At 39.2% G+C, this 25,428-nt stretch overlaps 1 protein-coding gene across 3 annotated transcripts in view; it reads right to left on the bottom strand.

The window, feature by feature from the left end:
* LOC109001689 (callose synthase 9) overlaps positions 1 to 25,428 on the bottom strand; it is a 90,047-nt gene that overhangs the window by 27,686 nt on the left and 36,933 nt on the right. For all 3 annotated transcript variants that reach the window (XR_004798301.1, XM_018979071.2, XM_018979072.2), the window contains 18 exons: positions 17,349 to 17,451; positions 17,059 to 17,182; positions 16,744 to 16,933; positions 16,559 to 16,611; positions 16,279 to 16,339; positions 16,115 to 16,196; positions 13,484 to 13,533; positions 11,245 to 11,331; positions 10,491 to 10,576; positions 10,370 to 10,394; positions 6,572 to 6,669; positions 6,315 to 6,396; positions 6,015 to 6,175; positions 5,785 to 5,905; positions 3,934 to 4,031; positions 3,751 to 3,841; positions 3,486 to 3,646; positions 3,277 to 3,386 (listed from right to left, as the gene is read on the bottom strand). Coding sequence is in view for 2 of the 3 variants with exons in the window: in XM_018979071.2 (XP_018834616.1) it covers positions 3,277 to 3,386; positions 3,486 to 3,646; positions 3,751 to 3,841; positions 3,934 to 4,031; positions 5,785 to 5,905; positions 6,015 to 6,175; positions 6,315 to 6,396; positions 6,572 to 6,669; positions 10,370 to 10,394; positions 10,491 to 10,576; positions 11,245 to 11,331; positions 13,484 to 13,533; positions 16,115 to 16,196; positions 16,279 to 16,339; positions 16,559 to 16,611; positions 16,744 to 16,933; positions 17,059 to 17,182; positions 17,349 to 17,451 (1,783 nt within the window). In the remaining variant the exon portion in view is untranslated. The remainder of the gene's footprint in view (positions 1 to 3,276; positions 3,387 to 3,485; positions 3,647 to 3,750; positions 3,842 to 3,933; positions 4,032 to 5,784; positions 5,906 to 6,014; positions 6,176 to 6,314; positions 6,397 to 6,571; positions 6,670 to 10,369; positions 10,395 to 10,490; positions 10,577 to 11,244; positions 11,332 to 13,483; positions 13,534 to 16,114; positions 16,197 to 16,278; positions 16,340 to 16,558; positions 16,612 to 16,743; positions 16,934 to 17,058; positions 17,183 to 17,348; positions 17,452 to 25,428) is intronic.

The raw sequence follows: 25,428 nt of genomic DNA, 5'->3' as shown, positions 1-25,428 counted from the left end.
GCGTCTTTCATTGCTCTTATCCCTAAGAAAGTTGGGACAGTGGAAGTGAAAGATTTTCGGCCTATTAGTCTCATTAATAGAGTGCATAAGATTATTTCAAAGGTTCTTGCCAATCGCATGAGTAAGGTTTTGAGTAGTATTATATCAAAACCCCAAAACGCATTTGTGAAGGGGAGACAAATCTTGGATTCGATGTTGATTCCAACGAATGCCTAGATTGTAGGTTCAAGGAGGGTACACCCGGACTTGCGTGTAAGCTGGACATGGAGAAGCCCTATGACCACATAATATGGGATATTGTGTCATCTACTTGGAAGATGTGGCTTCGGGGAGAGATGGATTTCATGGATTAGGCATCGTATAACAACGGTTTGCTATTCAGTTTTGGTGAATGGAGCACCGGAAGGATTCTTTAACAGCTCTAGGGGATTAAGAAAAGGAGATCCCCACTTCCTTTGTTGTTTGTTGTTTTTATGGATGCATTGAGTCGCATATTGAGTGCGGTTGTTAATAGAGGCTTTATTGCTGGATTCTCGGTGGGAGGGATCACTATATCTCACTTATTATTTGCTTATGACACGTTGCTATTTTCTAAGTCGGACAGTGATCATATGCAGTACCTAAGGGTTGTATTACTTTGTTTTGAAGCAGTTTCAGGCCTGAAGGTAAATCTCTCGAAGTTTGAAATGGTTCATGTGGGTGGTGTGAACAATATTCAGGGCTTGGCAACTATCTTGGGCTGTAAGATTGCTTCGCTGACTTTAAACTACCTCGGTCTTCCATTGGGGGCTGCGTTCAAGACAATCTATTTGGGATGGTATGGTAGAAAAAATTGACAGAAGATTGGCTGGGTGGAAATGGATATATCTGTCCAAGGGTGGTAGATTGACTCTCATTAAGAGCACTTTATCTAATCTCCCTACTTATTTTCTATCCTTATTTCTGATACCCACAAGTGTGGCTTCTCATATTGAGAAAACTTTCTATAATTTTCTTTGGGGAGGAATGGGGGATGAAACTAAGTTCCATCTTGTGGGTTGGGATAAAGTTTGCTCACCAATAAGATGTGGTGGGCTGAGGGTGCGTAATGTAAGGGTCTTCAACAAAGCACTTTTGGGGTAATGGTTGTGGAGGTATCATAGAGAAGGAGAGGGCTTATGGAGAGAAGTGATAGAGACTGGGGGTGCGTAATGTAAGGGTCTTCAACAACACACTTTTGGGGTAATGGTTGTGGAGGTATCATAGAGAAGGAGAGGGCTTATGGAGAGAAGTGATAGAGACTAAGTATGGGAGCATTCGGGGGCATTGGTGCTCTAACGAAGTTAGAGGGCACATGGCGTGGGATTGTGGAAAAATATAAGAGCCGGATGGGGCCAATTTTCTCAATTTTTCAGATTTGCAATTGGGTGAGGCAACAATGTTTACTTTTGGCACGATGTGTGGTGCGGTGACACGGCTCTTAAGCAGGTGTTTCCTATGCTTTACCAAATTACTTGTGATAAAGAGGCTATTGTGGCTGATTTAATGGTACGCTCCTATGGTGCTGTCCATTGGAATGTGGGACTTTTGAGAACAGCTCAAGATTGGGAGTTGGACATGTTTCTAGTTTCTTTGATTCGTGATATGATATGTCGATTGGCAATGAGATGAGGGATAGGTTGTTGTGGAATCCGAGTGGAAATAAAAAAAAAATTCTCGGTGCGCTCTTTCTATAAGGCTCTCTTGGGATTTTCCAATAATCATAGGTATCCTTGGAAGGCTATCTGGAAGTGCAAGGTACCTTCCAAGATTGTTTTCTTTGTTTGGACTGCACCTCTTGGGCGAATTCTCACCTCAGATAATCTGAGAAAATGTAATCTCATTATTTCAGGTTGGTGCTATATGTGCAAGAGTGATGCGGAATCAGTTTATCATTTGTTATTACATTGTGAAGTGGCCCGGTGTTTATGGAATGAGGTCTTTAATAGGATAGGGATGGCATGGATCATGCCTGGAAGAGTTAGGGATATTATATGCTGTTGGATAAGTATCGAGGGAAATGCCCACATCGATGTTGTGTGGAGAATAATCATCCCTCACTACATTATGTGGTGCTTGTGGCTAGAGCGAAACAAGAGGTGTTTTGAAGATATGGAGCATTCTGTGGATGAGCTGAAACGATTTTTCTACAATACACTTCTTTCTTGGGCTTCAGCCATTATTTGTAATGCGGACAACCTTCAAGATTTGCTTGTAACTCTTACTAATGTAATTAAGCATGTTCATTGTATACTAGGGCTGTACAAAAACCGAGGAAACCAGCTGTCACCGAAGTGAACCTGCTACTGGAGTATGGAACCAGGCAAAACCAGCGTAGAACCGGTCGACCGGTGGTAGAAATAACTCAAAATGGACGCCGGCCGGTTTGGTTCAGGTTTGAAACAATATAAAACCGTCAAACCGGCTGATTTTATATATATATATATATATTACATATTATAGGTATATAAAACGACACCATTTGTTTCAGTTCTCACTTTTATAATAAAAATTAGGCGAAATGGCATCGTTTCGACCTAGGCTTAATAAACCCCCTCCCCTCCCCTCATTTTTCTTCCCTCATCTTCTTCTTTCAGAATCGGTGCCACCAACACACAGCCCGCCGCTCCCCTCCTCCACAGCGACATCAACGGCAAACCAAAAAACCGCACCAACTCATGCCGACACTGAGGCTGCCGGTTTTTCCCCCCAATCAGCCGGTTCTGAACATCTCAAAATACAGTTGGTGCGGCATCGGTTTTGGACCAAAACCGCACCGACGACGTCGGTTTTCACCGCTATTGCATACTACTAGTGTACTCGGGCGATGCCTCATAAATAAAATTTTACTTTTACCTCTAAAAAATATGGAACATCAAGTGGTAAAAGTATACCAGGCATTCTAATGAGACACAAGCACAGCAAAATAATTATCACAATTAAAACAAAACCAGAGATAAAAGTATAGCACTGTCCAGCACATGCAATATGCTAAAATATACTGTACCATATTGAGTCAAAATACATTCATTATGAGTGAACAGCTATAATTTAACTTTTTTATCAGTTTAACAAATAACTAAAGTCTAATTCTCCAAAATTTACACAAACCAGGATCCGAAAAGAAGAAAAAATAACATTCAGAAAAAAAATATTAGAAAAAAAGAACAAGGTAGCATTTTATTAGTACAACAACAATAATCCAATAACAGGGGAATCGAATAAAACAAAAATTAAGCAGAATAAAAAAGGAAGTACCTGGATATATTTTTTGAAGGTAAAATAAAATCGATATACCATCTTCATTTTTCATCTGGAGTTCAGACATACTATAAAGTACAGTCTCAGAATAATATGGAGTGAACACACTGCATATACACATGCATAAAGATGAGGGTGTAAGATTTGTCAAGCAAAAGTATCAATGCATCCAAGAGTAAAAGAGATCAATGAATAAAAGGCACAACCTGAACGACAACATCTCACGCACTGGTTTGGCTACAGGCATATCCATAAAAAGGGAATTAGTGAAGAATTCCAGCCTACGCCCGGCCTCAAGATTTTTGGGAATAGTTGAAGCCGAATCTTTCATAGTCAACAATGAATACAATCTTTTGACTTGTGCTCTCTGCACATCTTCTAAACTTACTCAATCTCATCCAGAAGTGGAATTAAACATGTCTTAAAAGAGATAATTGAAAGAAAAATGAATATAGATCTTCCCGAACATACCAGCTCAGCACCTTCGGGCCACTTCAACTTTGTAAAAAGACGACCTTCAGTCCTTGCTTTTGACAATATATTCCAGGTTTCGTAGTGCTCCCTATAATAGATATATGCAAAACATTATATTTTCAAGGGAAAAGAAAAATAAATATTCTGGCACAAAAGCATACATTAGCAAATTTAACAGACCTCAAATTAATAGAAAGGAAATCATGTCGGATAACATCATAGAGATCTTGAATAGCCTTAACAGCACCTTTTTCCAGCTCTGGTGTTTTAACCTCTTTCTGTAAAATGTCAAAAATAAGGCAGAATCCCATATTAATACTGCCACAAACTCCTAATACAGCTACTTGAAAAAACATCCAAATAACAAGAAAATCATATCTAGTTGTAAGAACCATACACAGGTGAATCACCTCATTATTGCATTACAAACATAATCACTATCCAAATATATCTTATTCCTCAACATGATAGGTGGGCACAGTTCTCTCTTTCCAAAGGTGGTAGAGTTACATTTAAAAAGTACTCTTTCCAATCTACCTACCAACTTCTTATCTCTTGTCTCTTTTTCCAATACCATGCAAGGTGGTTAATCAGTTACATGCAAGGTGGTTAATCAGTTACATCAGTTCCGTCGCCGCCACAACCGAACAACGGCGTCGCCACACAAAGTTCCAAAACCCAACAAGTTTCTGTCGCCACAGCCACCATCCATTTGGAGAAAAGAAAGTGCTCGAGAAATCTAAGAAAAAATACTCCTTCAACCGCCGTCGGAGAAGCTTCAAAGTGCTCGAGACTGGCACTTCTATCATATTAAAACGGAAGGAAAAAAAATGAATTTTAACCGATAGATTTTCACAAGAAAAATGCAAACAACAATTTCGTCACCAATTCCCAACTTTCTATAATTTCCTCTAAAAAAAAAAACAAAATCAGCCTTTTACAAATCTAACCCCATATGAGAATCTGCAAATTTAAACCTCTAAAAGTCACCCTCCTCGCAAAATACCATGAGCATTCACCATCGAAGAGGTCTGGTTGCTTTCGTAGCCCAGTCTCCAAATAGAAAATGCTAAAAATACTTTCTTTTCTCCATTGAAATTAATTAGGAAACCACAAAACAAAACACACAAGAATCTTTTTGTGTAGAAACTGCGGCAAGGATTGCGGGGAGGGAACTTGGTGGGTGACAGAACTTGGTCGAGAAGAAATCGAGGGTCTTGGGAATTCTTGGAACAGAAACTCAGTTTTGAAGATGTTTTTGGGCAAGGTCATGAGCATTTGGGAAGTGAAGGGTCATGTGTTATGCAGTTCAGTGAAAGTACCATGGGATGACGACGTGGCAACCATTCATTTGAGGCTGTTTTTAAGGCTTTAACGGAAGCACCGATTAGAAGATATTCTCATTGATTTCATAAGGTTGCATTTGGGTAGTGAGGTGATCTCAGATATTCTGTTAATAGTAGTGAAAAATTAATGAAAAGTAATAATAAAATAATGAATAGTAGTGGAGTACTACTCCACCACCCAAACTAGCCCTTAAGCAACTGCATATGAAAACAATCAATATAAACACTGAACAGATAAAAACCCCTATTTTGAATTGAAATTGTGGCAGCACGTATATTCTGTACTAGCCAGATGTATTTGTGTCGGACAAATCCTACAAGGTTACTACCAAGTTACAGTGAAATACTTTTCGACTTTTTCTACTCTCCGATTTACCCTCTCTATAAAACTGATAGCTTCTTAGTTAGTTTAAGACACATTGTATCCTAGACTTTCAAGAAATGTATATATCGCATATCTTTATTTATTGCTTCCTAGTTATTAACACAAAAGCACTATGACCCATATCAAATTTTCTATTTTCTTTTTATAAAAACATTATCATAGGATTAGTGCAAGTGTCAGAGGGACAACCACCCCAGCAATGGAAAGAAAAGATATAGTGGATATCTGTCAAGTTAAAAAACATTCACCAATAGGAATTTGTATCAATTAAAGCAAGAGGAAGATATCCCTAATACATACCAGAATTCCCATCAGTGCAGTGACTCGAGAAATAACAAGCGGCAGCTTACTGAGTGCAAAGTCAACCTGAATAGTCTTCTTCACAATACTTGCATGAATATCTTCATATATCCTTTCAACCCTGAAACAATAGGAGATAACTACAAAATAAAGCTATGTTCATTCATTATTCATATAATGAAAGAAACAGTCAGACGGGAAGGCTATGGAGCATTTTTAATGAAACTAACCACATCCGTCCTTCATCATCCAATAATTCGGTCAGGATAAGCCTAATCAAATGGTAGCACTCCTGAACAGCATACTTCATATAGTCATCCCTTGAGATCCTGTCCCAGAGATCATCGTGTGAATCTCTATTCTCTAAAGCAATATCCTTGGCCAGAAATATCTACATAATCACATTGAATATGAATTGATTAATTAATGCATTAAAGGTTAAATACAACTGCAGATCCATAATTAAAAAAGATTTGGAAAATTAACCAAAAACCAGAAGCAGAGGGTAGTTTTTTAAGAAACTGAATGACCTTGCTAGAAAGAAGAAAAAGGGGCCACTGAACCAAGGAAATAATTCCAGAATTTTTTGGCATAAGCAGCAGCTCCATTTCCCTGCCCAAAAGAGAAAAAGAGAGATGAGAAGAAAAAAAATAAGGAAAATAAGGCTTGTAAACATATCAAGAAGAAGAGCAAAAATCTGCTGTGCTCTAAATTATGTGAATAAACGGCATTAAAAATGAGAGCTATCAAAGTGATGATAACGAATTGAGAATATCTTGGTACTCACAAGTCAGTAATATAATCTTCATCCCTCAAACTTTTTATGATCTCATTCCAGAAAGGAGCAAATCGAGCAGCATCAACCTTCTTCTTCTTCTCTACATCCTTCAGGAAAAATAAAAAAACAAAAACAGCACTTTTAGTTTTCCAAGAACTATTTCCACAAACTTTTTGATACTTGAGCTCAAATTAAGGCGTGCAAAGACACATCACATTGTTAACTCTTGTAATCAACTTGTAAAGAAAATGCCAGTATAGAAATTAAATATCAATTTCCAGATCTTTTTTTCTTCTTTTTTATAAGATAAAGGGAAAAATAATGATAAAAAAACACTATCCAAGAACACATGCAATATACAATAGATACACCTAACTAGAGAAGATAAAGAGATCAAGAAAACTCCGGAAACTGCAGTTTGGGTACTGAGAGTAGCTCAGGTATTCTCGGAATACCTCACACAACTATTCATGATTTTATTATTACTTTTCACTACTATTCAATATTCTATCATTACTTTTTCATTACTTTTTCACTATTATTCACAGAATACCTGATAATACCTCACTACCCAAACGCAACCAGAAGGCTAAGACCAGCTTTATTTTCAGCCTAACCCATCTCTCTCTCTCTCTCTCTCTCACTGTCTCTTTACACACAGCATTTGATAATTGTGCCTATTTGATGTACCTAGCAGTATATGCCCCCAACCAAACTGAAAATATGTCAATTGTTTAATATCCCCCGCTTGACCAAGCAAACCCTGGGAACTAGAAACACCCTATTTCAAGAAGGATTTTCTTGGGAAACCTCCTGCAATTTTTCCATGCTGAAAGAGAGAGAGAGAGGGGTATGTGTGGAGGTGGTGGAACAGTAAATAAAGGCTATAGGGAAGAGGAATTCTTTCTGGGCCTCTAGGAGCCCTTGATGATGCCAGTGATGAGTTAAGCTAGAGAAACATGAGCAGCCATCCAACAGTAAAGAGCATCAAAAAAGAAAGCTTTAAGGTCCTCCATTATCTTTGCCCTGCCTTAAGTTCCAATTGTTTCCTTCCTACCATATGACTACATTACATAAACCAGAGTAAATCTCCACAAGAGTTCATTGTGACCACTCTCGAATCTTCATTTTCAACACGCTAATAACTTTAACACCCATCTAAGCATCAGCCAGTCAAACCCAAAACAGAATAAAACAAATTATAGTACTAGCTATCTCACAATGGAGTACAGGTGATCCATAGTTTCTCATCCCTCCTACTGCAACACCACTCCATTAACACAACATGTCTCCTTCATGGGTTCTCCAAGGTAAGAATCCTCCCTAGTGCAGCTGTCCAAACAAATAAAGCTGCTCTCGCGGGGGGGGGGGCCGCCAAATGGACGTCATGCAAAGCTATTACTCTCATAAGGGATCAGCGTATGATAAAACCAGTTGACTTTGAACAACCCCTTGCTTGAACGTGGCCCAGTGCATTTTGTCTTCCACATGTCTCAACCAAGCATACTACAACCGAGCATAGAATGAATTAAAAATATTTTATCCCCCAATCTCGTGCTACCCAAATTAAGTCTACTTCTCAATGAGGAGATCCATTTGAAAGCTAGAAATGGTTTGCCACCCATGCATCCTTAGCCCTAATAATGCAGTATATATCTGAAAAGTCTCCATAGAGAGGCTGATCTCCACCCCACACATCATGTCAAAAGTTTGTCTTGGATCCATCACCCACCTCATATCTGATATATAATGGACACCCCAACAAACCCACCCTCAGCTGCAACACCCTTGATCTTTTTTTTTTTTAACAAGTAACTGCAACACCCTTGAATTCTAGTCACCAAAAAACATAAGAGGATACATTCCAAGCTCACTGGCAGATAAACCCTTCCATCACAATCTCCTCATCGTCTAATGCCCTCTCCTATTCTACAGCATCAAAGGTACTCAGCTCATCCAAAGAAGTTTTTTCCTTTACCCCACATGGTCAAACACACCTCTGTTTCAAACCTTTAGGTCTACTTTCAAAGCACTAGACTCGCATTCCAAGACAAAACTTTGCAAACCCTAAAGGCACCAGAAATTCACCATTCTTTCGCCTATGCACAAAGCCTTCAGATTTCAACAGCACATAGTCCTGAATTTTAGTACGGATATTGAAGCAAAGTCTATGCAATCCTCGTAGGGCCACTTCAGGAAACAGGGTTTCCGATTAAGAGGTGATAACAAATCTATCATCTCTGAACCAAGAGAGTGTATCCTAGTTGTTAGACCATGTAAAGCTGCCCCTGCTATTAGACTCAAGTACAAAATTCGAAAATCCCACCAACTACTCACAGCCCCTAGCTCATCCCAAACTAACCTTTAATCGCAACTCAAGTTAAGGCTATAACTCCCACAAACGTTGATGTAAGAGAATCATCCACATTTCTAAACCAAAAAGGCACCATAAATTCCCCACACATAATCCTTTTCCACCACATTTCTATCCTGCATCATCAAAATCCCTTTGGAGGCCCCTCAAGATTCCAAACAACACCAATATACCTGTCCCACAAACTGCAAATAGCATTGCCGGTCCCATGCTTTAGTTTAGCTTTCTGAAGACAAATAAAGTAAACCTTCCATTTTGTGAGCAAGTTCCACTTCCTAAGGCCCTCGTCTCCCAAATTCGGCCCTCAACATTCCAATATAATATCCTCAGCTTCATGAAGACCAAAGACACCAAGGGCTGTAAACAAACGAAACTGCTCAGGATTAAGATGTTTGGATTCGAAGATGACTTGAGATGAGCTGAGATGAGTTGAGATGGATTGTAGCCTTGGCTAAACTCAACTTCGATTCAATTCATTTATTAAATGAGATGTTGGTGAACGCAAAAACATGATTGATTATTAAACGATCAACTCGTATAAAACACAATCCAACCTATTCAAGATCATTTAAACTCAAATAATTCCTCATTTATTATTTTTTTATTGGCACTCGGTGTCTGGGAACAGCATCCTGACTAATGTCGGGGGTGCACAGGCCCTCAGCATGGAGTTTCCTACAAGTGCACCTTTGGTAATTCAAGGGGAAAAATCTCCCAATCCAATGGCCCCTAGAGATTGTTTGCACCCAGTGGGATTTAAACCTTGGACCTTGGAGGGAGTATACCACCAAGACCAAGGCCTTTACCACTTGAGCACTTTTTTGGCAGTGTTAATTTTAAATTACAATGAGAAGTATTTAACAACATGAGAGGTCATGTTCCTAATACAATCCATGCTTGAATCCTTATGAATTTAATCATTGATGTTTGTATGCATAAACTATTAAAAATATTTACGAAAATCTTATTTTGGTTGTCAAAACTTGTAGAAAAAGTTGTGAAAAATAATATATATATATATATATCAATCTACTTTATCAAAATTAAGTAGCTTGTGAACTTGTTCAAAAAATAAATGAGCTATTCCCGAAAATAAAATGAAAATTAGTGATAAATTAGTGATAAAGTTCAACTCAACTCATGCTGAGATAAAAATTAAATGAACGGAGCTTGACAACCCACCACCCACTTCATTCTACAACAACTTCGACCACTACAATGATCAAAGGCACAAACTACATAAAATAATCATATGCATCAAAAATATTTCTAATTTGCAATTTAAGTTAACAAGGAACTTTGAAAAATGAACCCCCGAAAAGACTAAATATGCTAAACCTTAAATTCATGTGTTTTCCCCCTATCTTCATTAAAAAAAAAAAAAAAAAAAACTATTTTCTTCGTTTTAGCTGATCTTTTAAGGGATAGCTCACCTGTTTGGATGAAGAACCGGAAGTCCTGCAAAAGACACTGCATTCAGATGCAAAACTAAACAAAAACACAAAAGCACAGACAAACGAATTTTGGTCAGCCAACAACAGGCAAAAACTTAACCTGTTGAAAAGAGGAATGTGAAGAGTGTCCATAAAAGCTCCAGGAAACTGCTCAAAAAGTTTGTGAAGGGCTTCCAATGACCTAATCTGAGGATCATGCCAAATAAATAAATCAATACAAGGAAAGAATGAAAGTGGATACCAAAAGTGCTAATCATTTGGGGTGAAAATCAAAGTAAAATAACTTTTTTTCCTCCTCTTTCTTTTGTGGGTGTGGATGGGTGGGTTTATTTCAGATTTTTTTCCCTTACCAGTCATGGACAATGGATGAACAAACGTTTCAGTTCAGGACTCAAAAAACATTATATTTTGTGTACATTTTATTCAAAACTTTGATTCTATGTTTCCGTCTCATCAAATATCTCATCGCGCTTCCTTTTCTCTTCCTTTGTCAAGGTGGGTAAAGTAAACAGAAGTATGATTAGACTTCATCTCAAGCATGACATCAAAGGGTGAATCCAGAGGAGAAATATAACATGTGCACATGTGAAAAAAAACCATTATTGATTTAGTTTTAGGGCTCGTTTGTTTTCAGATATGAGATGAAATTAAAGTTAAAAAGTTGAATAAAGTATTGTTAAAATATATTTTTTAATATTATTTTTGTTTTGAGATTTGAAAAGGTTGAATTGTTTATTTTATTTTGTATTGGAAGTTGGGAAAGTTGTAATGATTAGATGAGATGAGATGAGATGAGATGTTTTCTGAAAACAAACGAGGCCTTAATGTGCATCACACAGTAAAATATAACATACCTCACCAAGACGGTCTCTAGCACCAAGCAAGAATCCCCAAACAGCAGATATAAGGGTGTAGAACACATAGATATCTAAGAGATAGATCTGAAATATAAAGGATCAGAAACAAATGAGACAGAAAGAGAGTACAAACAATTAAAAAATACTGCCACAAAAGAAATAAAAAATGATAATAACCACGAGAATAGCTTCTGAAAATAAAAAATCTCCAATTGAGCATTTTATACATATTTGAGAGGTTCACATCATTATGAGTGTGCTCTTACCTCATAGTGATAATCAGCTCCAATAATTGATTGGAGGTAGTAACTTTGCATTTTCCAAGAAAAATGTTGGAGTTAGTTGATTTTAAAGAATATTGAAATATTTAATTTTGTAAATTATACCTTTAAAGATCTAATGAACTAAATGCTTTTACAAAAAACCAGTAAGCAAAGAGACATCTCAAAATTATATAAATTCTGGAAAAAAAATGTTTTACAATATTTACATTACGCTTTTAGCAAAAGCTATATTTAGGCTTATACTCCAAAATGACTAGTCAATTTTACAATTGGAGCCCTTGGAATTATAAAGGGTAATAATTTCTCTTTCTCAAGCAATGTGTGATCTCATTCACCACCTCCCATATTTAATAGGAGATATTACAATCCTCCCCTTTTAAATCCCTGAGATCCTCATCAGGCCATTCGACTATAGGCAGCATGAGTAAAGTCACACACTTCTGATGCGGAATATCTCTGATTCCCTTTGTAATGACCCAAGAAAATCTCAAGCCATATATAGGCTATACTCCAAAAGGACTAATTAATGTTACAATTAGAGTCCTTTGGAATCATTATAAAGGACAAGAATTTCTCCTTCCCATGTAATGCAGTATCCATTTGCGACCTCCTATACTTAATCTGGGGGTATATATATAATGTATTATCTTTTTTTTTTTTTATAAGTAAAATAAGTATTATTAATCCAAGGATGGGCAACAACTGCCAATTATAAAGTAAGTATGTCCTATCTACATAGGCACATTAGAAAGTAAGAAATCATGAAGGTCCATGCCATTAAAGTCCACCGCAATGGCCCAAGTACAAAGCGTTCTGAAAAAGAAAACTTTTAGCTCCTCCATAGATCTCTCTTTGTCATCAAATGTCCTCTCATTTCTCTCCTGCCACAAGCACCACAACACAGATAGGGATCATCTTTCAAATCACTTTGATCTGATACACACCTCGAATAGAGGTCCAACACGCCAACATATCCACTACGGATTCCAGTATAACCCATGCTAGTTCCATCCTTTTAAACACCTCATTCCAGAGAGTTCTGGCTACATCACAATGTACAAGTAAATGGTTCACCGACTCACCCCCTCTTTTACACATACAACACCAGTCTGCAATGATTATCCTCCTCTTTCTCAGATTATCTATAGTAACTAGTAAGAATCAGATATAAGGGTGTAGAACACATAGATATCTAAGAGATAGATCTGAAATATAAAGGATCAAAAACAAATGAGACAGAAAGAGAGTACAAACAAATAAAAAATACTGCCACAAAAGAAATAAAAAATGATAATAACCACGATAATAGCTTCTGAAAATAACTTCCGCCACTGTGACATCTTTTGCACTTGCTATTAGGAAAAGTATAGGAAACAAATCTTGGAGAGCAGTGTTGCCACACCGAACATCCTTCCAAAATCTAATCCTGGATCCTATACCCAACTGGAACCTAGTATGTTGATGAAAGACCTCCCACCCTTTTCTAATATGCTTCCATAGCCCCATTCCATGTGCCCCTTTTACTTCTCTAGTACACCAACCCTCCCCTAAACCACCATATTTATTCTCAATCACAATTTTCCATAAGGCTTTTGGTTCCTTGATATATCGCCACAGCCATTTGCCAAGGAGCGCCCGATTAAACAAAATAATATATCATCTAACATGTATCCTAAAGCACCTTGCCTATAGAACACTTGAAGAAGGCAATTAATATAGCTATGCATGCCCAACCATTAACCAGATGATACATACACTTGATGGAAGAGTTCCTGGACCAAATTGTTCCATAAAAAAAAAGAAAGGAATAATATGAAGAAAACGGAGGGGAAAGAAAAATAATCTCAAAACACGCACCACATAGGTAGATTAGATTGCTTCGGTCAAAAGAACTAAAATTTGAATCAAACGAACATTGTAGGTGCAAAATATATGAATAACAGGAAACTTACCGCAACTATTGGAGCCCACAAGCTAGCAACTGCCAATGCATTATGGTTATCTGCAACAAAAGAAAGCAGCTTAAAGAGCCAGAAGCATTGCTGAGGAGAACTAACAGAAAGATCCTAATTTGTTCACTTAAATGAGTTCTTTCTTTTTTTTTCCTGGCAAACTTAAAAATTAGCTCAAGTGTATTCTTAAAGTGACACAGTTAAGACCCAATCAAAAATTGCTTCAGCACCAGCCATTATCAAATTCAAGCTTTGAGGGCACTCCCTTTATGCTTTGAAGCTTTTTTGGGGTTGAAGGCAAACTTGGCTAAATCAGAAGTAGTCTTAGTGGAGGACGTTCCGAATGTGGAGAGCATGGCTAAATCAGAAGTAATCAGAAGATATCTAGCCTATCAATGAAATATTTGGGCCTTCTTTTGGGTGCTCCGTTCAAATCGAAATCTATTTGGGATGATATACTAGAAAAAATGGAGCGTAAACTAGATAGTTGGAATACGATGTACCATTTCCAACTTGCCAACCTACTTTCTTCCGCTTCCCACCAAGGTGGCTCACTGCATGGGGAAACTTCAACGGAATTTTTTGTGGGGGGATGAACGATGAGTTTAAATTCCATTTGGTAAAATGCGCCACATTGTGCTCCCCTATCCAGGAAGGAGGATTGGGTATTCAGAACTTGCAATCTTTTAACAAAGCTTTTCTTGGCAAATGGCTATGGAGATACCACAATGAACGGGAAACATTATGGAATGCCATCATAGAATCAATGTATGGTGAACCATGGGGAGAATGGTGTTCAAATGAGATAAGTGAGCCATATGGGGTGGGACTATGGGAACACATAAGAAGAGGATGGGATACATATGCAAGAAATATCCCTTTTGAGGTGGGTGATGGGTCCAAAATCAAATTCGACATGATGTATTGTGTGGCGATAGGGCACTCAAGGAAGCTTATCCATTTCTATGGCATTGCAAGAAAGAAAGAAGCCTCAATTGCAGACCTCTTATTCCTATGGCTTAGCAAAAACTCCCCAATGAAGCATTACATTCTTCAAAGCTGCACAAGATTAAGGTTAGATTTGGATAGTGAGTTGAGATGAAAGTTGAAAATTGAATAAAATATTGTTAGAATATTATTTTTTAATATTATTATTGTTTTGGGATTTGAAAATGTTGAATTATTTATTGTATTTTGTGTAAAAATTTGTGAAAGTTGTAATGATGAGATAAGATGAGATGAGATGGGCTGAGAGCTACGTTTGGGTACTAAGAGTACCTCAGATATTCTCAGAATACTTCACTACTATTCATTACTTTATTATTACTTTTCATCTACTTTTTACTACTATTCATTATTTTTCACTACCATTCAATATTCTATTATTACTTTTTCACTACTATTCACAACTCTTCTTAACACTTCTCACTTCCCTAACCTACCCTTACTCTCAATCCAAATCGAGCATAGTTGACGCATTTTCAGAATTCAAAGATCTAGTGTACTCTACCCGTATCATAGGAGGGAGCTGAAGAAATGATCTCTTGGCGCCCTTCTAAGAAAGGGAAGTTCACAGTCTACTCCTACTATAAAGCCATGACCACTCATAATACAAATACATTCCCATGAAAGAGTATTTGGAATACAAAAGCACCCCTGAAGGCAATGTTTCTTGTATGCATGGCTTCCTTGGAGAAGATCCTCACAATAGACAACCTACAGAAAGATTGGTGTTATATGTGCAAAAAGAGTGAAGAGTCCGTAAATTATCTATTACTTCAATGTGAGATTGCTACAACCTCATGGCATGACTTCTTTGCTCGGATGGGATTAGCTTGGGTGGATGCCGAAAAGGGTAATCGACCTCCTAGCTTCTAGGCGGGGCAACCCTCAAATTGCAAAAGTGTTGAAGATGATCCCAATTTGTCTATGGCAGTGTATTTGGAGGGAGTGGAATGCAACAAGCTTTGAAGATCAAGAACGGTCAATGGATGAGCTTAAAAGTTTATTTTTCAATACTTTACTCAATTGGTTGATTGTAATTGATTTTAGTGGCATGTCTTTTCATGAGTTCCTTGTATCGCTAAATTAGCATGCATAGGCGACACTCTGCATATGTACCATATACTTGGGCCTTTGTCTGTTTTATGCTCAATAGAATTTTCTTTACCAATCAAAAAAAATAAAGTGACACATCACACAACTCACCGCATAGAGTTCAAAGAAATTGGAAACAATTTCAACAATTTCAATTGGAAAAAAAATATTATGTGCAACAGGGTTATTCAACATTTAGATAAATTTTTTTTACTCATATGAAATGATAGACAGTCCACTATATACGAACGAATATTATTTAGTCATTCAAACAACAGAAAGTGAGAAAGGAGCAGGTGGATAGAGAGAATACAGAAGCCATATATTACTAACAAAAGTCCCTGATGAAAGGGGGCAAAAGGACTTGAACAATTCAATGAGAAGTCAGAAAATATTCTTCTTCCATTCCACATATGAAACAACCACAAACAAGTAAATAAAAGTCTATTTTCCATTAGTTTATAATATATACGTCTCTATATAAAGCTCACACGCACAATCTATAGATCTTAAAATTCATCAGGAGGGGCTTACTTTTAGATACTAAATCATGCCAAGAATAGTTAATAGGGCTCATGGTTACTATTTCCCTGGTTGGTTTCACCAACGGCTGGATCTGCAACAAACAACAATATAAACAACTCACACAATCAAAAAATCAACTTTTTACGCAAGAAATCATGTTGGATGTTGCTAACCTGGAGAAAGTAGGCAAACAAAAATTTTCCACTCAAAACAAGAAGCCAAAAGAGCATATACCTGCAACGTTATCAGAATACTAGATAAATTTCTAACGTCCAAGAATAGACTAGAATTTCTCTTGATTCTTTGGTGCTTTCGAACTTAAAATGTAATATTAGATTTTGTTTTTCAACGGACAATAAGAAAGTGACAGAAAAAATAGCAGTACAAGGAGAAGAAAGAAAATTTTCAACATGTGTCACTGGATACATGGTGAAGAGGGAAATTAAAGATTACTTGACAAAATCAGTGGTCTTCTCATACATGCCGCGTCCAACATAATACCGTTCCTTTGATAAATAATGATCACAGCACACGAACAAACAAAACCAATAAATCATCAAAACAACACAAGGAAATTGAATAAATTACAGAAATCCCAAAATCCAGGCTTCAAGAGAGAATAAAATGATGACTAGAACCTGGCGCATCCACTTCACAAAGTGTATTAAAGGCCAGCGATCACATTGATTTGTTATTTTGTGGCACAAAGGTATTCGCATAAGGAAGCTAATGAAAAACTGGAGACCAGCATATATGCCAATTACAATCAGATAAAGTCTGAATATAACTGAATCTGTGCTTTGTTTACTCTCTTCCTCAAGAGCTTTCCTGTATGAACAGACAAGGAATCAGAAGTGTTCCCAATGATTAAACAACAAAGAGACAAATTGACAAACTAAACCACAAACCAGGATGTAGTTTAGGAAGAAACATTCAACAATGATGGAACTTACACATAAAGGAAACATATGAAGACTGAAGCAATACTAAACCAAAGAAAGCGGAGAAAGATTCTAGAAATGGCCACGCGCCGTGTTGTAGAGTATGCCCCATACATCATGATAATATCCAAAACACCTAAATTAACCAATAACAACTTCAGTGACAAAAAGAATCTTTACGGTGAAATAAATAGAAATAATATACACTAGTTTGGTACAACAGTTGAACACCGCAATAACCAAGAGAACAAAGTAAAAAAAAAAAAGCATTGATGACATTTTAGGCAGCAAGAGAAAGTTACTCTCAAAGAACTTCATTACTACAAATGTTGGACCGAGGCTAAGAGCTTCCCGTAACGTCTTGGCATTAAGATGTCCATCATTGAATGCGATGATGGTGAGCCCCTGAAATATTATATCTAAATGAAAACAAAAAATATGTCCAATAAAACAATGCATGGGCCGTCTTTTAAAAAACATTCAATTTTAACTATAACATTCATATACAAACGAAAGATGACAATAAATTTCAAAATATTGTAGGATATATTTTTTTTATGAGTAAACCAGAATGAGATGAGCATTAAGATATCAACACAAGTTAAAATATTGTAGGTCATAAATAAGTCGAGTTGAGGAATTCAATGCGGAAAACAAACATAAAGGAGAGGAAGATAATTTTTTAACTACATGTAATAAGGCACCCAAGATATTACATACACAAAAGAAAATTTTTTTTTATAATTAATAAGAGATTTTATTACCGAGAATAGGCACAGCCCAAGTACACAAGAAGTATACAAAGGAAATACCTACTACACTCTAGAAGCAGGAAAAAGACTAAAACAGATTCAGTACATTATCATCATCCCTTACAAAAATCGTAGCCCACAAACACAAAGTAGAAAAGAAAAAATCACAACGTTGTTCCACAACTAGAGAAGGTTACTGCAGTCTTACAGCACAACGTTACGCAAATCGTAGAGGGAGATACCTTGAAGTTTCTGAGTATAACCAAGGGGAAGGAGGAATGTCCTGTGCATTCCATAAGAAGAAAATGGTTGGGGTTGGAGGAAATTGAGGGAGGTACTGTTATAAAGGGGAAAGGAGGTCAAAAACGCGGGAGTTTGGACTGGTGGGGGTCAGTTGAATCACGGGAAGGGGACAGTGAGACACCAGTCACAGTCGTATAAGGAGGTTCTTACGTCATCGGTGCCACAAGAAGTGAGAACACTGAATGGAGATGCGATAGCTTCTGACAAGGGACAAGGGAGGTGGCGTCAAGAGTATGCTGCGTCGAACCATCCCCATGGCAGGAAATCTGCGGCATATCAGGAGGCGTGGGAGGTACGAAGATTACTGATGGAGATGCAAGGCCAGCTATGGTTTCTGCAGAAAATAGCACGGTTGAGATCGTGGAGTTTGTGGGGCTGTTTAAGGAAAGTGGTGATATGGGCGTGTTAAAAAGGAAAAAAGTTTGGGTTGATGGAGCGGGAGGGTCAAGGATGTATACGAGGGCTGAGCCTAGTAAGAAAGGGGCCCAACAGAACAGAAAGGAAAATGGACGGGCCGTTTGGCGTAAGTTCAGTGGGCCTGCTCGACCCAAGGCTCAGAGGGACTCAGAAGGGGCTGGGCCATCTCAACCTAGGGCTCAATCTGGTGGACAGGTGTCTGTGTCTCAGGCCAGTGGAAATCCAGCCCAACAGGGCTGCTCATTCGATCTGGAAGGGCCTAGGCCGCCTCAACCCCTGATTCTCAGGCCATTGGAGAGCCAACGCAACTGGGCTGCTCGTTCGTTTTGGAAGGGCCTGGGTTGTTTCAACCCAAGGCCCAATCTTGTGGGCATGGGTCTGGTTCTAAGGCCATGGGAGATCCAGCCCAGTGGCAAGAAACTCGGCCCAGTAGCGTGAACCCCAGCCCGGGGTCTGCCGACTCGCTGTCCAGCCTCTTTTTCGTACCGAAGAGCCTACCAACGGCGGCGGTGGCACAGACACTGTCGACGGTGGTAGAGGAGGTCGCCGACGAGGCATTGCCGGCGTACTGTGCGCAAAGGGCGTTGGTGGAGTTCGAATCACATAAATCTTCGCCGAGGGAGGCCCAAATTTCGCCGATAACTTTGGGTGGCCTGGGCTAGGCTCCAACGGCAACGTCTGTCAACCCCTTTGAGGGTTTTGAGTTGGAGGAAGGAGATGAGGAGTCCGATGACCTCATGCACTCTGTGGAGGATGAATTATTTCAACCTGAGGCATGTGAATATATGGGTTTGGAGGAGTTCTCTGTGGGGGAAGATTTTCAGAACTTTCAGAGTAACAAGATGGGAAATCCTATCCCATTGAACTACTGTTTTCCATATCAAGCTTCAGATTGGGTCATACATAAGGTGAAAGAGATCCAACATTTGTGGGGATTAATTGTGACGGGTATGAAGAGCAGTTCATTGCTTTGTTAACTACTATGGAAGCTGGTTATCAACAAAAAAGTAAGGGGGACTCGAAGAAGAATAGGGAGTTTAAAAGGTTGATGTGGTCGATGAATTCAGAGGGTAGTTCCAGTAGGAGCAGGGTAAAAGGGAAGGGGCCGGTAGTTGTTCATAAATAAAACCAAAGATTGTGTCTTGGAATGTCTGTGGTCTTACCGAAGTAAAGAAACGTCTTCGGATCCAGCACTTGCTTCGTGAGTGGAAAGCGGACATCGTTTGTTTACAAGAGACGAAGCTAAAGTTAATTGATAGGAAGATGGTGAGGAGTATTTGGAGAAGTAATTATGTAGATTGGGTACATGGTAGGAACCCATGTTTTGTGGCCCATGGCCAAGCCACTAGCCATGTGGAGACAAGGCTAGACAACCCCAAAACAACCTTAGGGGCATGCCATGGGGCCTGCCTTGACATGCCCAGGGTGCCCAAGGGGGCTGGTGACCAAGCCAACCCATTCAGCATGGCCAACGCATGCACCACGAGCAGCCCAGTGCGCCCAACACGCATGGGCCACGCGCAGCACGCCCAAAGCACGCTCCCCCCGCACGCCACACAAGCCCTGCGCACACACCTTCCCCGCGCCCCACGCCCCAGGCACCCTACCTAGGCCATGCCAGCCTGCCAACGCCCAGAACAGCCCAAGGCCCTGCCAGCCACATGCCAACAACCAACTTAGCCCACCCATGGGCTCATGCATGCCATGGGTCAACTTGACCCATGCCAACTATGTTATTTTTTATTATTTATTTTTATTTAATTATTTATTTTCCAATGGACCTATTGGGGGTTTCCAAGTTGTAATCCTTATAAATAGGACCCTTTGGCTTTGCATTTACATCTTTTGGCAAATTCCCTAGTGAGTAGACTATTTTGTTCTTGAGATCATCATTCGGTGCTAATGCACTTGGGCTCTTTGGAGTGCAATACGTGAATCCCCTAAGAGAGGATCACACCTTGCAATTTGTGAATAGGTGTGGTTCAATCTATCTTGTTCTTGCAACTTGGTGCAATTCGTGAATCCAAGTTGTGTTTATCAATATATGAGGTTTATTCAATTCATGTGCAATTCGTGAATCAAGTATTGAATTATCTTGTTTGTTCTTTTGTTCATTTAAGTTCATAAGTATTGTTGCTTTTGTTCTTAAGTGTTCATTATAGTGTTCTTGGTGTTCATCTTATTTTTTACTCTTCCAATCCATCCAAGCCACAAAAGTCGACCAACCTAGTGTTTGTCAACTTTCCATAAATTGTTTGCTTCTTCAATCTTTGCCCTAGCAGAAACACATTACCCTTGCCAAGTCCAACTCAATTTCGGCAATCACTTGTCTTGTTTGGACTTGCCCTAGCCACCCACCATACTTTCCATAGTTAGTGTTCCTACATTTTAGGAACCCTAATTGACCAAAGTCTTACTTCCCTAGCCACCCAACACTCTTGCCCTAAGTCCAAAACCTTAATCATAAACCCTAGCCGTTCATCATCATCTTCCAAACACCAAACCCTAAACCCAAGTGGCGCCAACCCTAGTTTCCCATCTTACCATCCTTGTCACTACCATAAATAGCTCCATCATCCACATAAGCCCTAGCCGTCCACCTCAAGGCTCCATAAGGTGATTCTTTCCTTTTAGGAGTCTTGACATCCTCTTACCATATTCAAATTCCAATTCAAATCTCTTAATTTAAGGAATTGCAAATCCTCTTCAATTCCTTAAATCACTCTTCCTACAATCTCTCTAAGTCAACTATTGACTTGTCATCTTAATTCAAATTCAAATTTTTCTCTTCACTCAAAGATTCCTTTCATCTTACAAACTTACCATATTCAGTCCTAAACCAACCAAATCTAGCCAACCTTCCAAAGACCAAGTCAATTCCATATCCATTCCTTAGCCACCAAACCCTAGTCTCACTTTTCCATCTCATTCCCAAACCCTAGCATCATCCTAAACTCAAACCCTAAGCCAACTCTTGCAAATCTCGAAATCCACCCTAGTCACCTCACAAAATCCTAGCTACACATCACCATACCTACCCTAATGACCATCCAAGTGGCCCAAATATCAAGGGCAACCCTTAAGCCATTCCCGTTGCATCAAACACCCATAATCCTAAGCCAATCTTACAAGACCACACTAACCCTCATTCTACCATAGCCCACGACAACCCTAAGTGCCTCCAACCCAACCCGAACCCGAACCCGAACCCGAACCCTAACCTCATCTCATCCATTCAACCCTTGCCTCCATCATCTTGGCACCTCACTCAAGAACAAGTCTAGCCACCCACATTGATCTGCCTTAGCCTAAACACTTAGCCTACCCAAGTACATCATTCCATCACCCAAACACCTACCCATTGTTGAAGGCCAAGCAAGTTGGCAAGATTACTCGGTTACCAACATCACCAAGGTGAGCTAGTGGACCTTAGTGTTAGGGACAAGACTAGGGTCCCTAACAGTATACATGGCTGCGCCAGGGGCATCGGGAGGAATTGTAGTGATGTGGGATAGGCGAGTGGTGGAAAACGTAGAGGACTACATAAGGAGATATATGGTAATGTGTTCTTTTAGATGTGTGTCAAATGGTTTCCTGTGGGCATTTGCAGGTGTTTATGGGCCAAACTCATACGTGGATAGAAGATTATTGTGGGATGAGCTAGTAGGCATTCACTGTTGGTGGGAGCTTCCTTGGTGTATTGGGGGTGACTTCAATGTTGCTCGGCTCCAAAGTGAAAGTTTTGGAAATAGAAGAGTGAGACCAACAAACTTAGAGTTCTCAGAATGTATCTTTGACTTGAACCTGATAGACCTACCACTAGCAGGGGGCCCTACCACATGGTCCAATAATCATACATGGACTCGTTTGGATCGTTTCCTAATCACGCCAGAGTGGGAAAGCCATTTTCTGGACGTATGGCAAAAGCGGTTGATTCGTTTAGCTTCGGACCATTGGCCTATCTTACTTGATTGTGGAGGCATTCAGAGTGGTAGACGGTATTTTAAGTTCGAGAATATGTGGTTGAAATCAGAAGGTTTTGTGGAAAGGGTCAAACAATGGTGGATTTCGTATCAGTTCAAAGGTACACCTAGCTTTATTTTTGCAAATAAGCTGAAAGCGTTAAAAAGAGACCTAAAGGAATGGAATATACAATCTTTTGGCAATGTTGAGGAAAACAAAAATTCCGAGTGGATGGAAATACAGGTGTTAGAAAGACTACAGGAGGGGAGACCACTTACTGAGGAAGAGCAAGCACAGAAAACATTGCTGCTCGCAGATCTTGAGAGGATAATTTTGCAAGAGGAAATGTCTTGGTGCCAGTAGTCAAGAGCATTATAGTTAAAGGAAGGAAATCGGAGCACGAGGTTTTTCCATAGTATTACAAACTCCCATAGAAGAAACAATAACATTGAGGTGTTGAAAATTGAGGGGGAGGAGTGTAGAGAAAAAAAGGCTATCAAAGCTCAAGTGGTTGATTTCTTTGAGAGGATCCTTACAGAGCAAGTGGAGCGAAGGCCTACTCTTGATGGGTTGGTGTTTAACATTATTAAACCGGGAGATGTTGCCAGGATGGACCTGATGGGTTCTCTATGGACTTCTTTCGAGAAGATCTTTTGCAGGTGTTTCAGGAGTTGTTCTCGTTTGGAAAATTTGAGAAAAGTCTTAACTCCACTTTCATTGCCTTAATACCTAAAAAGGCCGAGGCTATTCAGATCACAGATTTTCTTCCTATTAGCTTAGTGAATGGAGTATACAAGATTATCTCAAAAGTGCTTGTTAATCGCCTAAGGGAGGTGTTGGGTAAGATTGTGTCTAAGCCTCATAATGCTTTTGTTAAGGGTAGACAGATCCTTGATGCGGTTCTAATTGTCAATGAATGCTTGGACAGTCGTTTGAAGGCTGACAACCCAGGAATTGTGTAAGCTGGATATGGAAAAGGCATATGACCATGTTAATTGGGACTTCCTTCTATATCTACTGGGTAGGTGTGGTTTTGGTGAAAGGTGGAGATCTTGGATTAGCTAGTGTATATCTACGTATTGATCAATGGCTGCCCAGAGGGTTTCTTTCAGAGTTCTCGTGGCTTGAGATAAGGGGATCCGTTATCTCCTCTACTTTTTGTTATTGTTATGGAGGCACTAAGCAGGATGATCTCAGCTTTGGTGGATAATGGGTTTATTAGCAGTTTCCAAGTTGGATCTCCGAGCAGGGGTATTACCACTCTCTCATTTGTTGTTCGCAGATGATACGCTTATTATGTGCAAAGCTGATCGAGACCAGATGCGGGTTTTGAAGCATTGTCTGGTCTAAAAGTGAATTATGATAAATCCGATTGGTGCCGATTGGAGAGGTTCAAAACATTGGGGAGTTGGCTGACACGTTGGGATGCAAGATAGCGTCTTTTCCCATGACTTACTTGGGACTACCATTGGGTATAGCTACGAGGGCACGCTCGATCTAGGATATAGTGATTGAAAAAATGAAAAAAAGACTGGCAGGGTGGAAGAGAATGTACTTGTCAAAAGAGGGTCGGATTACTTTAATTAAAAGTACACTTTCTAATCTACCCACTTATTTCTTATCCTTATTCCCTATACCAGCAGGTGTGGCGGGTCGTCTACAAAAGCTACAAAGAGACTTTCTGTGAGGTGGATTAGGAGAAGAGTTTAAATTTCATCTTGTCAAGTGGGAGAGGGTGTGTCGTCCTATCTCTTGTGGTGGTTTGGACATTAGAAATTTATAATTGTTTAATCGGGCGTTACTTGATAAATGGCTATGGAGATATAGCAAGGAACCAAAAGCCCTTTGGAAAACTGTGATCGAAAATAAATATGGAGGTTTAGAGGAGGGAGGGTTGGTGTACTAGAGAAGTTAGAGGGGCTCATGGAGTGGGGTTATGGAAGCATATTAGAAAAGGGTGGGAGGCCTTTCAACGACACACTAGGTTTCAGTTGGGTACAAGTGCCAGAATCAGATTTTTTAAGGATGTTTGGCGTGGCGACAGTGCTCTCCAAGATGTGTTTCCTATACTTTTCCTGATAGCAAGTGCCAAAGATGCCACAGTAGCGGAGGCTATGGGAATCTCTGGAGGAGGTCTTCACTAGAATATTAATTTCAATCGGGCGGCACAAGATTGGGAGATGGAGACTTTTGTAGACTTTTATAGGCTTACGTATTCTTGTCATCCAAACATCCAGCATGAAGATGGTTTATGTACTTGGGCCATTGCTGTAGACTTTAATGGCATGAATCTTGATGATTTCTTAGTTTCTAATGTGCCTTTGTAGATAGGGCATACTTCTTTGTAATTGGCAGTTGATGCTCATTCTTGTTAATAATACTTATTTTACTTATCAAAAAAAAAAAAAATTCTGAAGTTCTCCGAGAGAACACTTTGTCTTCAAAACATCTCCAATTTCTTTCCAACCAAATGCACCACATTAAACACAAAGGAATCATATTCCATCTGGCAGCTACACATATCCTTCCCTCAAAACCTCTCCAACATGCAAGAAGATCTACAACTTCCTTTGGCATCACCCAATATAAATCTGTCCGACTCAAAATCTCATACCATAAAGACTTTGCCACCTCACAATGAAGACAGAGTTGATTCACAGATTCACCATCCTTCTTGCACATGACACACCAATTAGCAACGCACATACCACGTTTTCTAAGGTTATCCGTGGTCAAAACTTTCCCTAGAGCAACCACCCAACTGAAAAACGCCACCTTAGTAGGAACCTTCACTCTCCAAATGGTTTTCCAAGAGAAAGCACAACCAAAATGACAAGTCAGCACCTTATAAAAAGAACTAACAGAAAACCTGGACTTTCCAGCATGGTCCCACGGTAAACTGTCCTCTCTTCCCTGCATCACTTTTGAATTATAAATTCTTTCCAAA

This window comes from Juglans regia, chromosome 14, assembly GCF_001411555.2.
Source record: "Juglans regia cultivar Chandler chromosome 14, Walnut 2.0, whole genome shotgun sequence".
Taxonomy (NCBI): domain Eukaryota; kingdom Viridiplantae; phylum Streptophyta; class Magnoliopsida; order Fagales; family Juglandaceae; genus Juglans; species Juglans regia.
The sequence above is the reverse complement of the archived record's forward strand: the minus strand, read 5'-3'. Positions and strand labels throughout refer to the sequence as shown.